This window comes from Neurospora tetrasperma, assembly GCF_000213175.1.
Source record: "Neurospora tetrasperma FGSC 2508 unplaced genomic scaffold NEUTE1scaffold_5, whole genome shotgun sequence".
NCBI classification, from domain to species: Eukaryota; Fungi; Ascomycota; class Sordariomycetes; order Sordariales; family Sordariaceae; genus Neurospora; species Neurospora tetrasperma.
The window spans coordinates 2,668,424-2,686,818 of NW_009799103.1; the positions used below are offsets into that span (position 1 = coordinate 2,668,424).

The window sequence follows — 18,395 nt, forward strand, 5'->3', positions numbered from 1 at the left end:
TGGACCAGTACGATCGAAGATAGGTAAAATGTAAAATGTACGGTAGAACGACTGTTGGGGTGGGATATGGCCCGCTGATGAGATTGAGAACCTGAGAAGAATGATGGTTAAAGGTTATCTGGAATCTGGATCATCGCCCCGGGAAGTTGTACTCTTATATCTCCCGTCTCTCATGACAGGAGCAGATCCACCCGAAAATCACGTCATGAACAACTTTGCTCGCTCCTATCATCGTTACTGTAGCATCTTATCGTGTCCACAGGTGTCTCCTGCCACTGTGGTTGGATAATTTGACTTCGAAGGGAAGGCGAAGGGAGAAGCAAGGGCATGTTTGAGAAGTACATGCTCACCGCAGTAATAGTTGCTTGGTGATACTCGACTTGTATCCAATAGCTCCTTCTGGTGTCTGAGAACGAACATGTATCCAATTAAGCCCAAAACAAATTTACAGAAAATCTAGTGATATCAAGAAAACAGGAGAGTATAGAACATCCAAGAAGCGAAAAACAGCGGCGAGTACATCGAATCATCCGGTTTTCTCGAATCAAAGGTGAAGATTTGGTACATGGCACCAGTGGTATAAACAAAAGGTCTCTGCCCTGGGCTTAACAGGGTAGAAAAACAAGATATTTACAGTATAAGAATTAAGCTCCTCAAACAACTGCCATGTGGATTTGCATCCCCTTGTAGGTCTTCCAGACAACCGTCGTATCCGGTGCCACAAAGAAGATGGATCCCTCCTTCAAGTCAAATGTCTTGCCCCCGGCCAACATGGTCCCTTGGCCACTTGTAACAATCAGCACGCCCGGCCCGTCGCTCGGCGCAATCTCGTCGCTCTCCCCAGCTCCCAGGTCAGCCTTGAGCATATCGAACTCGCTCATGGGCGGCTTATATACCACTGTGCGCCCCTCCTTGCTCTTTTCGCTCTTGTTGCTCGGCAGCAGCATGTCGGCCGCGGTGTGCCCTTCAAACGTGAGTGTCTCGGCGAACAGGTCGTAGCTGTTGCGGTCGGCGGGAGGACAGAAGCCGGCGTTGAGTACATTGTTGCTGCGGGCCATGCACTCAACAATGTCACCCGACAGGTAGGCATGGATTCCATCGGCGGGGATGTAGATGGAGTCACCGGGCTGAAGCACCATAAAGTTCATACAGAGAAGGGCGACGAGAGTTCCGGGGTCCTTGGGGCCGTACTGATCCTGTAGACGAGGAATCAGATCGGGGATGTAGTCATTCTTGGGTCCGAGATCTTCCTTGGGAGTCTTGAGGAGAGATTGGGCGATGTATTGGACAGTGCCATCTTCGGCCTTGAGCAAACTTCGGGTAATCTCACGAAGGGTAGCGTCGGTCCAGGTGTCGGTGGTCCCTGCGGGAACGAACTGGCGGAGGAAGGAAAGCTGGAAGAGAGGCACAATGTGGGAAAGAGGCTTCCATCCGGCAAAGACTTCGAACTTGGACAGAGCCACAGCGATTTCGGGCTTATGGTTGGGGTCGGTGAAGTTCTCGGGGTCCTTCTTGTGGAGCTTTGTCGCGAGCTCCTTGTTGGGGTGGATTTGGAGCGGGAGGGCTTTGGCGATGGAAAGGATCTGGAGGGGGGTGGAAGTCAGCACACAAGATCAAGTTGAGGTCAAAGTAAGTAGGACATCGGGGCCATACCTTTGGCAAGTAGGGAAGCTGGCCGTCGAGGTTCTGGATGACCTTCTTTCCCAACAACGTTTCCTTGTTCTTTTCGAGGATGTCTTTCAAAGGCTCTCCAGTATCGAACTTCTTTGCTGGAAAGTCGGGATAATCGCCGAACCACATTTCCGAGTAGAACTCATCATCTTTGATCTGGAAGCTCTTGTCGGTCTGTGCGCATAGTTGAGCGGCGAGCGAATCTTTTCCCTTTTTGCCCCAGGGGTAGTTGTTGCACGAGCCTGTGAGCTGGAAGACGCGGTCGGGGGTGGTGGCGGTCATTGTTTGTGGGTGACGGTACTGCGGGTTAGATGGCGTTTTCAGCGGGAATGGCAGTATGAATTGGATGCAGGAAGTCGAGTTGTAAGAGCGCAATAGAGTAGTTGTCTCAGCGGGTATATCGAGGCAATTCAAGTCAATATTTGGATGCGTGGTGTTGTTGTTGTTGTTGTTGTTGTTGCTGTTAACGGACAAGACAAATGAATGAATGTCGTCATCACTTCTGCCAGCAGCCATTGTAAGTGGGACCGCCCGAGGATCAGTCCTTAACAATTATGTGTGTACCTGACATCATCAGATGAACTGTAGGTCTATTATGTAGTGTACATAGTAACTCGCGCTCAGCTTTGTTTGGCGTTCATCCGAAAAAACATTTGCGTCAAGATCGATTTTATTCTCCAACCAAATCACTCATTGTCAATTCGAATTCCTCCAGAAGGAGAACGAAGCATCGTGTGCTGTTTTACCAATGCCAGTCTACCGCGGAAAATTGTTAGAACGCGATAGTGCCCTGTTGACGGATGGTTCCTTGCAGCTGGCGGCCACTTGATGCAGCGGCTTGGCATGACGTATAAGTGTTAGCACAGCCGATGCTTGCTTGCCCCAGTACACTGCACCGGGCAGGCAAGAGGGATGACAGACACACCCGGGATCGCATCTAAGAGTCTATAAAAGGCTTCAAACATAATTCCACGTGGATATATGGGCCAGAAAACAAGCAATCCGGATCGATGGAGAAGCCGTTGGGACACGAAGCTGAATCGAAGTTGGCATTGCAGATCCGGAGCCCTGGGAATTTGCCAGCTTTGCACTAACAAACACCCCTCCGCGCGTCGTCACACGGCAGTGGCAGGTCCCCTACACTACTTGAATGGTTCCAGCGGTCCCCTTTCTTGGCGCCATTGATGTCATAGGCAGTGGAAGTCAGGTCGACCTACTGAGTAGGTACATCTGCCCTTTCCCGTTCGGACGGGCGGGAGTCGTCCTTCACTTACAAGTAACTGAGGTGTCCAACCCTCCTACTAGTAGCACCGCTTCCAGACCCCCGTCGTCATGGCATGCCTGGACCTCCCTCCCGTCTCTCTCCCCGTTGGAATGCTGGGATAATTGATAGCTGATACCCCGCCCATTACTTCGTTGCATCTCATCGGCTGGACCCCGTCCATGTGTCTTGGACTTTTCCATCACAAGTACCACATTCCCACTCCTCCAAGACCCCAACAGGCTTCCCAAGCTTCCAACATCAAGACGATTCCTTTCTTCATTATTCCTGGAAAGTTAACAGCCCCTTCAACAATTACTACATGTGGTGACGAAACCCGCCATCATGCTGTCCGAAAACTTGACTGAAAAGCGAACCGATCCTCTCACCGGGGAAAAGGAAGAGAACCCCATCACCGGCGACACGGGTCCTGGAACAGGGCTTCAGGATCTCCTGCCTCTGCCCGCCGAAGATGCTCAAGATATCCTGCAATCCAAAAAGGCCTTTGACAAGTCAGCAGGCGGTCTTGAAGATGGCCACACACTTTCTCATGCGCTGGCCACCGAGGACCACAAGCTAAAGGGCGCCGCCCAGCTCAAGACCGAAAAGGAAGTTAGCAACCTGGGCTGGAACGAGCCCAAGCGGGAGATCGCGGCCCCTCTGGTTGGCGGCATTGACAATGAAGAGCTATGGATGCTCGTCCGCCGCTTCAACAAGGCAAGTAAAACACATCTCTCATGTCTAGGTATGTAGCACACGCATTTTAACACTGTAACAGCAAATCATCCACACAAAGGCAGTCTTCACTCCCGTGCCCGGTGGCCTGGACCTCAACACGGCGGAGGAGGAGGAATTCTCCCCCGACAAGATGCGCGCTAACATCGAGCGTCTCTACACCACTGTCGTTGTCGGCATCCTCGCTGCCGTCAAGCACATTGCCCGCCTTCGGTCCTGGCGCGAGAAGGAGCGAACGGCTTGGTTTGCTGGAGTCTACTTTGTCGCCTGGTTGTTTGACTTTATCATGCCCCTTATCACCGGCGTGATCATTGCGCTAATTGTCCATCCCCCTACGCGCGAGCTGCTCTTCCCGCCAGCACCCATTGCCCTTGTTGACTCCAAGACGGGTGGCGTGCAAAAGCCGTGGGCAGGCACTGTCGGTAGCAAGGACAGTGCTACGGGTGCCCCTGAGAATCACAAGGGTGAGGCGGTTGAGCAGGAAGCGGATAATTTGGTCCATGGCCTTGCTGAGCTGGCTGTGAGCAGTGCGGCTGGCAAACATCCTGCCGGAGATGGTGAGTTCCTTGTCATCTTGTTCTTGTTTTCTAACCCGCAACTACTAACATGGAGAATACAGTCCAGGATAAGACCAAGAAACCCATGGAACTGGCCATGTGGGCCAAACTTCGACCTGTTATGCAAGTAGTTGGTAACATCAGTGACAACTGGGAGCGATTGGCCAAGTACGTTGTCTCGATCTCTCTTTCAACCGAGGATTTGCTAACCGGCCAACAGCGCCCTGTCCCCTACCCCTCCCTTCCCAAAGGACACCCACCGTCTACGTCTAGCAATTCTCGTAATCCCCCTCTTTGGCGCCTCCCTCTTCGTGACCTCATATATGTTTGTGAAATCCCTCACCTTCTTCCTCGGCTTTGGCATGTTCGGCGACCCCGTCATCCGCCCCGGCATGGAATACCTCAATCGCGTCATCCCCGACTGGCAAAAGCTCCTCGAGCTGCGCAACACCCTGCTGAAGGGCGTCCCCACCAACGCCCAGCTGACCCTTACCCTCCTACGCATCGGCGAAGCCAACAAGGCTCCTCTTCCCCCTGTCCCGCGCGTAATCGAACAACCCGTCCAAGACCCAGCCAACGGCCCGGCACCCCTCGACTCGGAAGCCCAAATGCGCGCTGAGGCAGCCGCCCAACCGCTTGAAGCATCTCCTTCAGAGCTAGACGAAGCAGCGCACACGGATCCCAAAGACGACCTGCGAGACGCAGGCTTCGACGTCGACTCCCACCCCAAGAACAAGCAGACTAAGAAATCCCACAAGGTGTTGGGCTGGATCAAGAACGTCACTGCCGGCGTAGTCCACACCGGCGGCGCCACCGATCATGTGCGAGCAAAGCTGGGCGTGCACCATGCCAAGGACCGCCTGGGTGTCGTTCCGCCCAAGGACGAGATCCCCGTTTCGGGTCCAGTCAGATTCGATTGTCGCCATGAAGGCAAGAAGGGACATTGTTACATTTCTACCGCCGCGACCATCCCCAGCGTGGCATTTGTTGCGAAGAAGGATGAGAGTAGTACGACGGTGATTGCGGGTAAAGAGCGGGAAGACCTGAAACCGATGTGGACAGTGGCCGTGGCGGATATTATGGAACTGAAGAAAGTGGGCGGGTATGGATGGAAGGCCAAGATTGTGGTGGACTGGAGTATGGAGAGGGAGGTCAAGGATGGACTGAAGATTGTGACGATGGAGGGAAAGAGGTTCAGAGTGACGGCGTGCCCGTTGAGGGATGAGTTGTTTAATCGGTTGGTGGCGATGGGCGGGCAGAGGTGGGAGGCTTGGTAGTTTTTTCTTTTTTTTTTTTTTTCCTCTTCATCGTTTTACGTATGTAATCTTCTTCTTCTTATTTCTGGTCGCTTTTCAGAACATGTCTTATTATTTCGGGAAAGGAAGGGAACGAAAGGAAGGTGTACTTGTACTGTAGTTATCATGATTTTGTTCTTTCTCGACCAAGGTACTCGTATACCTAGTAATGATATTGAGCAATGACTTTATTAGTTACGAATTCTGAAGTGAAAAATAACCAACCAATCAAATGGCAGCTTCGTCAAAGCTGCCCGGCTAGCTCAATCGGTAGAGCGTGAGACTCTTAATCTCAAGGTTGTGGGTTCGACCCCCACGTCGGGCTCAATTCCCGATGTTTCTGTTTCTCAGGACAACATCAATTTTTTTTTTTTGTTTATTCCTTCCCGGTGCATTTTGATCTTTTTTTTTTGTTTTTTCCTCCTTTCACACGACATTTCACCCGGGCAGTGCTTCAGTTGCTTTGCTAGCCTGAGACGGTAATCGATCCAGTAGACGTAAACAATCTTCCCCCCTGTAGGTCTTGTCTGTAGATAATAATCGCTTTAATACCTCGAAACAATTTCACCGCGGTCATATAGTGTTACCAGCATAAATCCATCGCGCTTCTATACATACAATACATGTACATACACTCAGGTAGTCAACCCTCGATGCCGTATCTGGCAGTTCAAAAATCCCCTCATAATTCGCAAAAGAGACTCGTCAAATATAGGGATCCATTTTTTATTCCTTTTTTTCTTTAGGCCCACGCTCCAGATAGTAGTAATAGTACGGCCCCTGCAGTCCACCACTAGTCCCAGCTATGTTTTATCCTCTCGATTCGCCAGACTCTATATCTTTGCTTCGAACCACTTCTTTGGTTCCCGGCAAGCTGCAAGCTCTTGCTGACTGAAAAAGAAAATAGGTCGAACCCTTCCGTAAGTACCTTCAACCATATGTTGCTGCAGTGGTACATCGGTACCTACTACCTACTAGATCAGATCCGACCAATCCTATTCCCACCACCACCAATAGTCGGCCAAACAGGACTCAACCCCTTATTCACACACTCCCAGTACTCGCGATTGATAGCGTACTGAACCGCCGTCTCGATATTGTTACTATGGCAGAAGGCCGTGATAGCATGGATGTCTCTTGCTTTTTGTGTGGGACTGCGCGAAACCATGTCCAGGGCACTGGGGGAGTAGAATTTGGCTGTTGTTGCAGTGCTGAGGTTGGTGTTGGGGGTGTATGTGGTGTTGGGATAGTTGGGGTAGTTGGGGGTGGTCATACTCCGGGGGATGCCGCTGGAAGGAGGAAAAGTAGGGATGTTGGTTGAGTTGATGGTAAGGTTTGTGGTGCTGTTGTTGCTGTGGTTCATGTGCTTGTTGCGAGTCTTGTTGGTAGAGGTAGAGGTAGAGGTAGAGGGGCGTTGAGTCTGACTCTTGTCACCGCCACCGGGATTGCGAGGCTTGGATCCGGGTTGGCCTCTCGTGATCAGTTGGCGGAACCAAGATGTGCGTCTTTGGTGCGTCTGGGGAGTGGGTTGGCGGGCGCTTGCATCCACGCTGTCTTTGTTCTCATGGATTTTCTTTGTCTTCTGGTCCTGGTCCTCATCCTCGTCCCGCAGAGGCCCAAGTCTGTTGAAAGAGTCACAGATTGGGCGACACGCATACCCCAACTTCTGCACCCTCTTCTCTACAGCATGAACATTGCTTATTCCAATGCTTCTGCACCGCTTCGCAGGAATTACATCCACACCAAGGGATGCCAAATGCCGCTGAAACGACATATCAGAATTGGGGTTCGAGGAAGCGGAATGTTTGTCTTTGTTGCCGCTGGCACTGCCCAAGTCATTGAAGAAACGCGACGGGTGCTCACCCGAGTCAACGATGTAAAGCGTCTCCAGTTGGAGTACCTGGCGCAAGTGCACGGGGAGATTGGCCCTCGCCCAGATGGTCGACTGTGCTCGTTGACGGCCGATTTCGAGAACTTGGAGGGCGCAGGTTAGGGGGTCGATGAGGTAATAAGGAAGTTTGGCCTTGTCGGGAAGGTTGGGGTTGGTGGCTCGCCATCGAGCGGTCACATCGCGGATCCAGTCTGATGCCGTGCGATGCATGGTTAATTTGCATTGACGCTTAGATGGAATGGACTCTGTCGTAGAGGTCGACGAAGCTCGAGAAAAGACGGTAGAGGCAGTGGAAGCCAGGGTCTCAAGACTGGCCTCTGAAGGGGCCGTGGGAAATGTCGGAGAAGGGATGTTTGATGATGTCGAGGATGATGTGGACGAGGAATAGGCAGATGCCAGAGACGGGCTACTACGTCCAAACTCTCCCGGCTTCTGAACGATGTAAAGCTTGGGTGCATCTTCTCCACCACCCTGAAATTGACACAACTTGCTGATAACGCGAACATCGCGGTCCCAGGTCCTTAAGGACGGCGGCGAGAAGAAAATAATGGAAGTAATGCGAGTGACCGGAGACTCGAGACCTTTCTCTGAACATGTGGTGCTGGTAGGGCTGACCGGAACATATGCCACGGTCCGCTCTCCATGCTTGATCGGGATATACAGGCCTTGGACAGTATCGGGAGTCGAAGGAGTTGTGGGCGTCGGTGACTCTGTAGGACGACCTTCATTTGCTTCGCCTTTCTCCTCCACGAGCCCGCCTTGCTTCTTTGACCCATCGCGGTTATCGTCTGTAGTTTCCTCGTCGACCTTATCCTCCGGAGAAGAGCAAAGACCCTCCACGATCTTCATGTCATCGAATGGGCAGCTTAACCTGCTCCTCAAGGTCAAAGTCGGCTTCGACGGCTTCAGGTGTTGTCGCTGGGTCCGGTCCTGCTGTGGGCTCGGCTTGTGGTTCTTCTGCTCCTCCTTCCGCTCCTCCTTTTTCTTTACCACCTTCTTCCCTCCCCCCTCCACACCTCCTTTGTCCTCCCCAGCCACCTCCTTCTTCCTCTTCCACATCCTCTCCACCTCCTCCGAATTCACCACCCTCTCCGCCTGAAACCCCAACATCCTCGCCATCTCCCTGTTTTTCTCCTCATCATCCCCAATCACCAAGGTCCCCGCCACCTCTTTCCCATCTTTCCCATCCTTTCCACCATTCTGAGACTGTTGACCCTGTACAGCAGCAACACTTCTCAAAAGCGTCCACCTCCCCACCACCCTCTCGCTACCAATCGGCACTTCCAGTCCCAACACCCTAGTAATGGTATTCGCCACCTCTTCCTCCGACGTGAACTCGTCGTCGAGTCTGTCGTCGTCTCCATATCCACACTTGAGTCCATACCCTTGACCCGCTGCAGATCCCGACAACTCAGTAGAGGTAGGCTCCCAAACAATAACAAACGGTATACCCACCGCCTGTAGCCCCGCTATAGTCTCGCCGGCCGACGGCCGCGGAAGGAGGGGACGCAGCAGCTTGACCTGATGCTGGCGGAGCGGGTCGGGGTGGTAGTGGTGGTGACGTGATTGTGACTGTGACTGTGAATTTGTTGGGTTGATGTTAATGTTGATATTCTGGTTCCAGGTGGAATCAGAATGGGAGTCACAGCTAGTGTAGCCGGAGACGGATGACGAGTTGCTAGCGGAGACAGAGGAGATGGGGCACCAAGTTGCGTCGCTGTTGCTGTTGGCACGATTGGCACCGACATTAGACGGGCTGCCAGCGCTCCTGGGACGGTAGACGAGGGTTGAGACGTGGAAGATGAAGGCTGTTGTTGTTTGTGCCGGTGTTTGGGTTTGGGGTCGTGTTTGGTATCGTGAAGAGGAGATATGGCTAGAAGTAAAAGCGTTCATGGGCGTGGCGTGACTGTCGGCACCAGAGATCGTGTTGGTGAGAGTTGGGCCGGCCATGGTTATGACTTTAGTTGTGATCGCGTACCTGCCGCCTACCTTTAGTCGCCTGTCGCCTGTCGCCTGTCGCCCGTCACCTGCCTCCTGCGAGCCTAGGCCCGTAGCCCCGTGAAGTGGTGGGAGTATCAAGGTGATCAATTTGGAATTTGAGACTGACGGGGCGATCAGGTAGCTGAGACGGACTGTGATTGTTGGAGGGTCTTGCTTCCGCTGCTGAAAGGGAAGAGGACTAGGTCGCGAATGCCTAGAGGGGCACTTACAAGCATTCACCTGTCGATCTGTGTTGCGGTGTTATCGACGGGCAATTAAATCGAGCAATTAAAGACACAGAATTGCTCAATGACGAGGATGGAGAAGGTCGAGTTCGAGTTAGTTCTGGAAGCCTGCCTCTGCCCAGTGTGGGAATGACGAAGAAAGGCTGAAACCTGCCACAGTCCGTCCTGATCGCCCACACTGCTCAGACACCCCATCGTAACTTCCACGTTGGAACAGTGTGTCATTCACTTGAAGTGGGCGGTTGGGGACGAGACGGGATGAAATCTTCAGGACGAAAATATCAGACGAACAGGATGGCCGCTGAAACTTCACTTGTGGCCAAGCCGGTGCTTCCAAGAAATAAACATGAAACCTCCACATTCCACTAACGAAATCTATACCAGGGTGCATTTCGCAAATACCGGAATTTACCTACCTATCATACATTGCTACACGAAATATTCAAACTTTAGCAGTACCCATTAGCCTTCAACCAGCTCTTAACAACCTCGGCATCCCTCATCTTGTACGCCGCCCGTCCCCTGATCTTATCCTTGACCTGCTCCAACGTCCTGTCAAAGCCCTTGGTGCTGACCTTGCTAAAGAAGTCCTCGATCTCCTTGAGCGTCTCGAGATCCGCAAACTTGGGCAAGCTGACGTTGACCATGCGGTCGACGAGGATGGGGTTACCGCCAAGCTTGGCATTGAACTTGTCCCAGTTGTCACGGAGGTAGGCCCAGAGGAGAGGGCGAGCGATGCGGTTCCCGGCCATGTTGCCAGACAGAATGTGCATGTCGGCGCCGGGCACCGAGTCTCTGGGATGAGCGGGAGGCGCAGAGTCGAAGAGGAAGGGAAGGAGGACGTCCTCAATGAGGGCCTCGTCGGTGACCTGACCGAGGGCCTGGAGGCAGACCTCCTTGCCGTCAATGGCGGGGGTGGTAAACCACTCCTCCTTGATGGCAGCAACGGCGTTGGCGGGGTCCTTCTTGAGGGCAGCACGGTAGACGGGAAGACGAAGATCCGCAGGGATGGGAGCACCGGTAGGGTTGGCGCGCCATTCGTTCCAGCGCCTGAAGGCCTCGTCAATGACCTCCTCGTGCGAGTTGGCCACCGCAGTAAGAAGGAGGCGCTTGCGAAGGAGAGGAATGTTGTAGTTCTCGCCCTGCTTAGGCTCCCAGCCGACCTCCTTGAGAGCCTTGTCAATAAGCTCGAGAGTGAACTTTTCAAGACCCTTCTTGACCTCCTCGTCGTCGCCAAAGATAGACTTGAGAGTATTGACCGAGTCCAAAGCCTGGCTAAGAACACGGTAGTGGGTCTCGTTCTTTAGACCCTGGACGAAAGACAGCAGAGCGGCAGTGGTGGAGTTGCCAGCAAACGCAAGATCGGCCGCGGAACCAGTGATGAAGATCTTGTCCTCGGTAGTGAGATGAGCGAGCTGAGTACCCAGAGTCTTGAGACGAGACTCGGGGTAGTTGACGCGGTAGAAGCCAGTGGCGTTGGCATTGAGCTGGTAAAAGTCTTGGCTGACGCCGTCAATGGTAGTCTCCTTGGTCTGGAGAGACAGTGGCTCAATATCCTGCGAACCAATCTTACCCCTGAGGGACAGAGGAACCCACCAAGTGGTCTTGTCATCCTCAGGCTTGACATCGCCGGTAGACAGGAAACGAGCCTGCTTGACAGAGATCTGATCCTTGCCCTCGGTAACACTAACTACAGGGAAACCAATTTCCTCAATCCAGGGACGCATGATGGTGTTGACATCGACACCAGAAGCCTCGCTCAAGGCATTCCAGAGAGCCTCGGTCTTGGCATTGCCGTAAGCGTGGCGCTGAAGGTAGAGAGCGATACCCTTGAGGAAAGTCTTGATACCAAGATGGGAGGCCAACATGCGAATCATGGAGCAACCCTTGAGGTAGCTGATCTTGTCGAAAATCTGGTTCACATCGAGAGCGTCGCGAACCTCGACCTGGATGGGGTGTGAGGCGCGGACGGAGTCAAGGAGGAAAGCCTGGTCCATGCCCTCGTTGATGAACTGCGGCCACACCTCCCAGTCAGGGTGGAGGTGATCGGTTGCCAGCCAACCAGCCCAGGTAGCGAAACCCTCGTTCAGCCAGAGCTCATCCCACCAGTCCATGGTGACAAGGTTACCAAACCACTGATGGGCAAGTTCGTGGGCAACGACATAGGCAATACGGTTGCGGAATCTGGCCTCGGAAAGCTTCTCATCGAACAGAATAGCGGTCATACGGTACGTGACGAGACCCCAGTTCTCCATGGCACCGTGGGTGAACTCGTGGACAGCCAGGATGTCGCTCTTGGGGAGAGGATAGTCGATCTCGAACTGCTCCGAGAAGTAGTCGATGATCTTGGGGGCGTGCTCAAGGGCCCACCTGCCCTGCTCCTTGAGGCCGCGGGTAGTGTAGACACGGACGGGGAGCTTCTTGCCATTGTACTCGCGGTCGGTAAAGGCCTCGACGTACTCAAAGTCGCCCACAGCCCAGGCCAGGAGGTAGGTGCTCATGACAGGGCTGCGCTCGAAAGAGACGAGCTTCTTGTTGGGGCCGGCGGGCTTGGTCTCCTTGACGGGCATGTTGGAGAGGGCGACCTGGTCGTCGGGGATCTCAATGGCGAAATCGAAGGTGGCCTTGAGGTTGGGCTCGTCGAAGCAGGGGAAGGCGCGGCGAGCATCGCAGGACTCGAACTGGGTGCTGAGCATGTAGTGGAACTCGTCGTCGCGGGGGACACTGGCGGCCGCAGGAGCAGCGGGCTTGTACTGGGAGCGGTAGAAACCGGCCATGTCGTGGTTGAGCTCACCGGTGAAGTCGAGGGTCAGGGAGACATTGTCGGCGACGGGAAGCTCCTCGGCAAAGGAGATGGTGGAGCGCTGGGCCTTTGTGTCCTCGGCGAACTGGGTCGACTCCCATGATTGCGGGCCGGCCGTCAACTTGGCGTTGAGGAGCTTGATCTCGAGGGTGTTGAGGACAATGTCCTTGGTGGGCTTGACGAGCTTACCGTCGATCCTGGGAGTTGTCGCAAGTCAGATGGCGCCAAACGACGGGACTCGGGGAGATTGGAATCTCAAGCGTACCTTACGGTGCCCTTGTAGGACCACGAGGTGAAGTCAAGATCACGGATCTCGAGATCATAGTGGATGGGCTTGAAGTTGTCGGGGAGGATGTCGCGGTCCGTCATGTTTTCGCGGCGTTTGGCTCTGGCGTGGGCAGAGCAGTAGCGGGATCCAAGAACAAGAAACGGAGGAGGAACAGCGCAAGTCTGAAGCTTGGGGCGAAGGCGAGAAGTGGTAAAAGTAGCAGTCCTGGGCGAAGAAGAAATAGAAGTAGTAGTAGAAGAAGAAGAAGAAGAAGAAGAGGAAGAGGGGACCGGCAACGACGACGAGACAGAGTGGAACCGGGAGACGTGCTGGGTAGTACCAGTAACAGAAGATGGACGAATGACGAAAGAAGCCGGCGTGGACGAGGAGGAGAAGGAGGAGGAGGAGGACGCTAGCAGCGGGCGGGAAGCTGCAATGCGGGTACAGCTTGGCCGAGCACCAGCAGCAATGATCGCCTGGATGGTGCGGGGTGATGATGATTTGCGGGATAGTGGTGTTGTTGTTGTTGTTGTTGTTGTTGTTGTTGTTGTTGTTGTTGTTGATAGGAGTGAAGAGCGACTCGTCTTCCACCTGCCAATGGCAACTGCATTGGTCTTTGTTCTTACCGCCGCCAGATGCATCTTGTATCCAGTCTCCAATTCCTCGATAAATATGATGATGATCACAGACACGCAAACTGGTAGCTCTCAGCTGTGTCCAGTTGCTGTTGTCCAACAGGGGCACTGTGCTGTGTTCTCGGAAGCTCAACCCTGGAAAGACGAAAGCTGTGTCCACCAAATTCAACCCACAATACCTATGTACCAGCTTCCACTTTCACTTCGATGGTTTTTTTTTCTTCTGTCTTCTTTTTTTTCTTTTTTCTCCAGCTGTCTCGTATAACCCCACCGCAAGGCACAGAGCAGATAGTCAATTGGATGACAGACTGGGATCAGGCCGTTTGAATCAGTGAGTTGATAGCTCGTTATCAAATGTGCTGCGGTTTGCGTCGGGATGTACCGAATGCCCGTGGATTGCTTCTTTTTTTCAACAAATTCCACTTTTCACTCAATGTCAGGTTCAGTTGCTGTGACGCCGGGATCCGATCCAGAGATTTGTGGTAGTCAGGGTACCTAACAATTAGGTCATGAAAAATAAAAGACAGAGGGAAATAAAAGGTCAAAAGCCAACTGCCAATTGAGGACATTGACTGCTCGGGAAACATGACAAGAAGGGAAGGCGGGAAGAATGTCGAGTCGAGCTCCCCCTGCTTTCCCTCCTCCTCATGCGCTTAAGGTGGGTCCGTCCAGAGCTCTGACTTTTGTCACTGTCAATGTCCCGCTTTTAGCGCGTAACGTGGGTCCATATCAGCTGTTGAACCGCGGATCTAGAATGCCGAGAGAAGACTTGATTTCTTGGCCATAATTCTCTTAAGTGGAATTCAACTTGTTCCTCTTCGGTGACAAACAATCAGAGGTTACATGTAATATTGATCATGTAGTATTACTGTCGACCTTGAGCTCCGATAATAACCCTAAACCCTTTCTGCGTAAAAACGCGTATATATACGCGATAAGCAACTGTTGATGTCCCGTCATCAGCCAGAACTAGAACACATGAGCCCGACTTCGACATCGCTACTATAAGAGCATGCCGTTGGTTTGTAGATATGACCTTTTTTCCCCGCTCAGTCGTCTTGTTAACAACAGACTCTGTCCATAGTCGAGGGCAGATCCCGATATGCCGACATCAAACCAAAAAATAAACCTTGTTACCCACGATCCATCGTACCGTTCCCTGCCGTATATCCATCCCTTGATATCTCAACCTCAGTGCTCCTCCATACCCATGTTTACCATCCGTAGCTTATCTCAAAGGTCATTTTACATTGGCGCAAAGGAAATCAAAAGGAGATACAAGGAGCGAGCGAAAAGCCAGGACGCATGAGCGGCATAACTTCAGAACCGAGACGCTTTCTCAAAGACTTACCTGTGCCCACTCCCCCACTCGCGGGGAGACAAGTCGCCTTGGCAACGTATCCGCCTCTCACACATTCTTCCAGTCATGCGCAGTCAGATTATCCTCCAGCATCCTCTCCGCCGTCTCCCTCGGATCTGCTTCGCCCGTCGGCCGCGTCATCGGTGACGACACTTCCATCGGCCGCAGCTGAAACTCCGATTGAGTCTGGCTATGCTGCTGCTGCTGCTGCTGCTGCTGCTGCTGAAGCTGTTGATATTGTTGCTGCTGACGTTGCTGTTGCTGGAGATGATGTTGATATTGCTGGAACGGGTACGGATGCTGCTGCTGCTGATTCGACCTCGGCCTCTCTTCGCGATAATGACGGCCAGCCGAAGTAGGCGAAAAGTTCTGCGGAAGAGGCAAGGGGCCAGTGGCCGTGGTATCGACAAAATCCTCATCCATCGGCGCAAACTGGCTCCGGACGCGGGCACCACCAGCAGCAGCGGGGTTGTGATCGCGGTCAAGGGCGACGCCATCCACCATTCTGGCATCACGGCGCTCATTAAACACGGCCGATTGGTTGGCGGGCGTCGAGTCGTTACCACCACCAATGCTGTATTCGCGGTCCTGGAGCATCCCACCTTCCCGACGGATGATGTCGCGGATAACGTCTCTTCCTCCACCACCAGCTCCTCCTCTGCCTACGCTACCACTGCTCGTCGGGGGGAAACCACTGCTGCCAGCGAACGTATCTGACAATCCGGAGCTGCTCCTCTCCAGGCCCCATCCAGAAGGACCACCGGCTATGTTCTGTCCAGGCAACGGACGTCGGTGGTATATCGGTCCACTAACCGTACTTCCCGCACCTTCTCCAAAGCCAACCAAGCTTTCCCGGCCATCATCGTAGTCGCTCATCCTGTCCTCAAACGTGCCGACACTCCGAGTAGCCAGGTTCTCCTCGTCATCATCCATCATGGCGTCGGGGCCCGTGGCGTACCCGCTGGCCGGAGGACTCGTCGTCGGCATATCCGTGTCGTTGTCACGGGAGTCTAGGTTCATGGTCATGCTCTGGTCATCGCCGTCATCAAGATCGGGGGCGGTCTCGGTGTTAGTGCCGGTGTGCGAGGTGGCCGAAAGCGAGGCGGTGGTGGTGCCCTCGTATGCCGAGTCGGTGGCCGAGGCGGAGCCGACCGTGGACATTTTGGTTGCGGCTCTGGGCTGGCCTGCTGCGTCAAAGTAGGCTGGCGTTACCGGTACATTGGGGTTGCCTTGCTCCATTTGTTGTTGGTGCTGCTGCTGGTAGAAGGAAGACTGGCCATATGAGGGGTTGTTCATGCCTTGTTGAGGAGTCCCGGTAGAGCCGGCAGACTGGACACCGCGCAGGGCGGACATCATGCCCGGGAGACGGCTTATGCGATCGTTGCGCTCGGCTTCGGGGTTGGAAGGGGAATATCGGGTGTAGTCGCCGCTGAAGCGGTTACTTGTATGTGGTCCGCTACCATGATGGACATGGCCGCGGTGGCCATCCTTGATGGCGGTTGTGGAGAGGGTGGAAAGCGAGGTGGTGGTGCTGGTTGGGGTGCCACTGGAAGTATATGACTGTAAGCCTTTCGTGCATCCTTTAAAAAGCATAGAAGCACCGGACATGGCGCAGACAAGAAGAACGGTGGGCCTTGGCCGAGAACTCGAGCAAACTCACGGCATCTCAGACGGGGTGTCCGGATTGGAGGGCGGTTGGGGCAGGTTTGCCAAGGTACCCGTAGGATGTGATTGTTGTTGCGACATGATTGTTGGATCTGATCTGATCTGAGATTCTTGGTCGCCTATCGCACGAGAGTGATTCAAATGGCTGTCGTCGTTGCTGTCGCGTTCTGGAGATCCGAACAATAGCGTCCGGGTGGGAGGAATCGTACGGTGAGGTCCGTGAACAGTAAACACAAGCAACGTTTCTCAATATCGCAACGTCGCGACGAACGGTAGGTCTCGGCACGCAGATGATGTATCAGAAACAGCGGAAAAGACACGCCTTTGCTACAACACAAGCGCTGGTGGTCGGCGTGGTGTGTTGGGATGTGCGGTGCGGCGTGTCAGGTGCTTCAGTAGTTTTTGTTGTTGAAAGGAGATGTGGGCATTGGATTGATGGAATCCAGTGCGACAACGGCTTCCACACTAAAAAGAAGGAGAGCAAAGGTGGAAGGGAAATGACGTCGGGGTACTGCCAGGAGTCCGGTTGTGCTGCTGAGACAGTGCAAACGAGAACCTTGATGCCCGGCACGTGTGGGGTGCTCCCTCAGTGAGCTGCACCTGGTGCACGCACCTCTAACACTGTAGCCAGCTGCTCAGCAACTGATGTTACATGTGCGGGGCTGACTTATGCTTGAAGTGTCGACTAAACAGACCATGCTATAATGTTCCTAAGCACCTCGGTCATCGACGGCTATGTACCCTTCATTCAGCCTTATATTTCGTCACCTTGCTATTCAGGGCTTCATACTTTACCAACCAATCCAATACATCAAAGCCTCCAAGACAAAGAAAGAAGAAAAAGCAAAGAAAGGACCCTTTCCCCACCATCCCCCATCTCATTCTTTATTAAACCTTCATGTCGCCCCTCGACTACGCATTCACGTTTTCATGCAGCACCAAATGATCAGAAAAGAAAGAGAGAAAAAAGAAAAGAAAAGAATAGAAAAAAAAAATACAAACCAACATCAAAACTCCCCCGGGCTGAACTCAACAACCTGCCTCCTCTCCACAATCCCCTCGATGCTCTCCACAGCCTCCCGGAACGCCGGGTCCTCCTCCAGGTAGAATTTGCGGTCTTCGGGTGTGTCGAATTCGCTCACAAACACGTGGGAGATGCGGCCCTGTTCCAGTGTCATCAAAGTCCGCGTCACGGTGAGCAGATTCATCCATTTATGAAAAAGAAATCGCCGTGGTTTAGGTCTGTCGGTGAGACTGAAAGGAAACTGAAGGGAAGGGAAGGGGAAAGGGAATTGAACAACATGGGATGAAGGGTGAAAAAAAAAGAACTAAGCAAGTGAAAAGGACTGATGCAGTAGAAGGAAGTAACGCGACGGAGGAAAAGAAGGCAAGGAAATAAGTAATAAGTGAAAACCAACCCTCAACCCCTCAGGACAAACATCCGCTCCTCCTATCGCCGTCTTGAGGTACGGCATGTGCGTTTTCGGGTGGATGCAGCGGTCTTTGAGAGACATCATTTTGTCGCAGACCTGTTTTTTGTTAGTATTTTATTAAAAGGGACTATCAGTCAGCTCTGATCTTCTTCTACACATCGTCGCTTTCAGGTTGTTCTGCACACGAGTCGAGTATTGCTCGGGATTGCCGCTGAGTCGGGAGGAGAAAGCCAAGTACCGTACTCACCTGCTGAACTTCCTCCTGTGTCGCCAGGGGCTTGAACTCAAAGAGTTCGACGTGGACGATACCCATGTTTGTTTGTGTCCTTTTCTTTTTAGTAAGTAGATTTAATAGGTAAGTAAGGTAAGTGCAATGTTCAGTTCAAGTTCTCTGGCAATGGAAATCAAGTAGATGGTCGTCGAGTTCAAGGCGAGAGGTTGGGATATGCAGTATGATCTTAATATCATATATCGGGCAGGGCAGGCCTGGGAAGCGAGAAGCTTGTGCAAGATATAACAAATGGTGAAATAAGGTGAGTTGTGCGCTCGAGCTCCCTTCTGTCACTCACATTTGTACAAGTCCGGTCTGTTCCTTC

The 18,395-nt window shown here is 53.0% G+C and overlaps 6 protein-coding genes across 6 annotated transcripts; 1 reads left to right on the top strand and 5 right to left on the bottom strand.

Annotated features, from left to right (window-relative positions):
* Window positions 1–551: 551 nt before the first annotated feature.
* NEUTE1DRAFT_67472 (uncharacterized protein) lies at window positions 552–1,953 on the bottom strand (the record flags this gene model as incomplete). Its single annotated transcript, XM_009855142.1, has 2 exons — window positions 552–1,583; window positions 1,654–1,953. The coding sequence occupies 2 exons, from the start codon at window positions 1,951–1,953 to the stop codon at window positions 654–656; spliced, it is 1,230 nt and encodes a 409-aa protein (XP_009853444.1).
* Window positions 1,954–3,277: 1,324 nt separating this feature from the next.
* Window positions 3,278–5,501, top strand: NEUTE1DRAFT_46952 (uncharacterized protein; the record flags this gene model as incomplete). The annotated part of the gene is made up of 4 exons (XM_009854456.1): window positions 3,278–3,671; window positions 3,733–4,224; window positions 4,287–4,392; window positions 4,445–5,501. 4 exons carry the CDS (start codon window positions 3,278–3,280, stop codon window positions 5,499–5,501), a joined length of 2,049 nt encoding a protein of 682 aa, XP_009852758.1.
* A 997-nt stretch (window positions 5,502–6,498) lies between these two features.
* Window positions 6,499–9,360, bottom strand: NEUTE1DRAFT_86155 (uncharacterized protein; the record flags this gene model as incomplete). The annotated part of the gene is made up of 2 exons (XM_009855143.1): window positions 6,499–7,141; window positions 7,238–9,360. The coding sequence occupies 2 exons, from the start codon at window positions 9,358–9,360 to the stop codon at window positions 6,499–6,501; spliced, it is 2,766 nt and encodes a 921-aa protein (XP_009853445.1).
* A 606-nt stretch (window positions 9,361–9,966) lies between these two features.
* Window positions 9,967–12,839, bottom strand: NEUTE1DRAFT_86156 (uncharacterized protein; the record flags this gene model as incomplete). The annotated part of the gene is made up of 2 exons (XM_009855144.1): window positions 9,967–12,635; window positions 12,704–12,839. 2 exons carry the CDS (start codon window positions 12,805–12,807, stop codon window positions 10,085–10,087), a joined length of 2,655 nt encoding a protein of 884 aa, XP_009853446.1.
* Window positions 12,840–14,690: 1,851 nt separating this feature from the next.
* On the bottom strand, window positions 14,691–16,547 carry NEUTE1DRAFT_124022 (uncharacterized protein; the record flags this gene model as incomplete). Its single annotated transcript, XM_009855145.1, has 2 exons — window positions 14,691–16,247; window positions 16,362–16,547. 2 exons carry the CDS (start codon window positions 16,445–16,447, stop codon window positions 14,750–14,752), a joined length of 1,584 nt encoding a protein of 527 aa, XP_009853447.1.
* Window positions 16,548–17,373: 826 nt separating this feature from the next.
* On the bottom strand, window positions 17,374–18,112 carry NEUTE1DRAFT_112151 (uncharacterized protein; the record flags this gene model as incomplete). Its single annotated transcript, XM_009855146.1, has 3 exons — window positions 17,374–17,529; window positions 17,785–17,895; window positions 18,047–18,112. The coding sequence occupies 3 exons, from the start codon at window positions 18,110–18,112 to the stop codon at window positions 17,374–17,376; spliced, it is 333 nt and encodes a 110-aa protein (XP_009853448.1).
* Window positions 18,113–18,395: the final 283 nt, after the last annotated feature.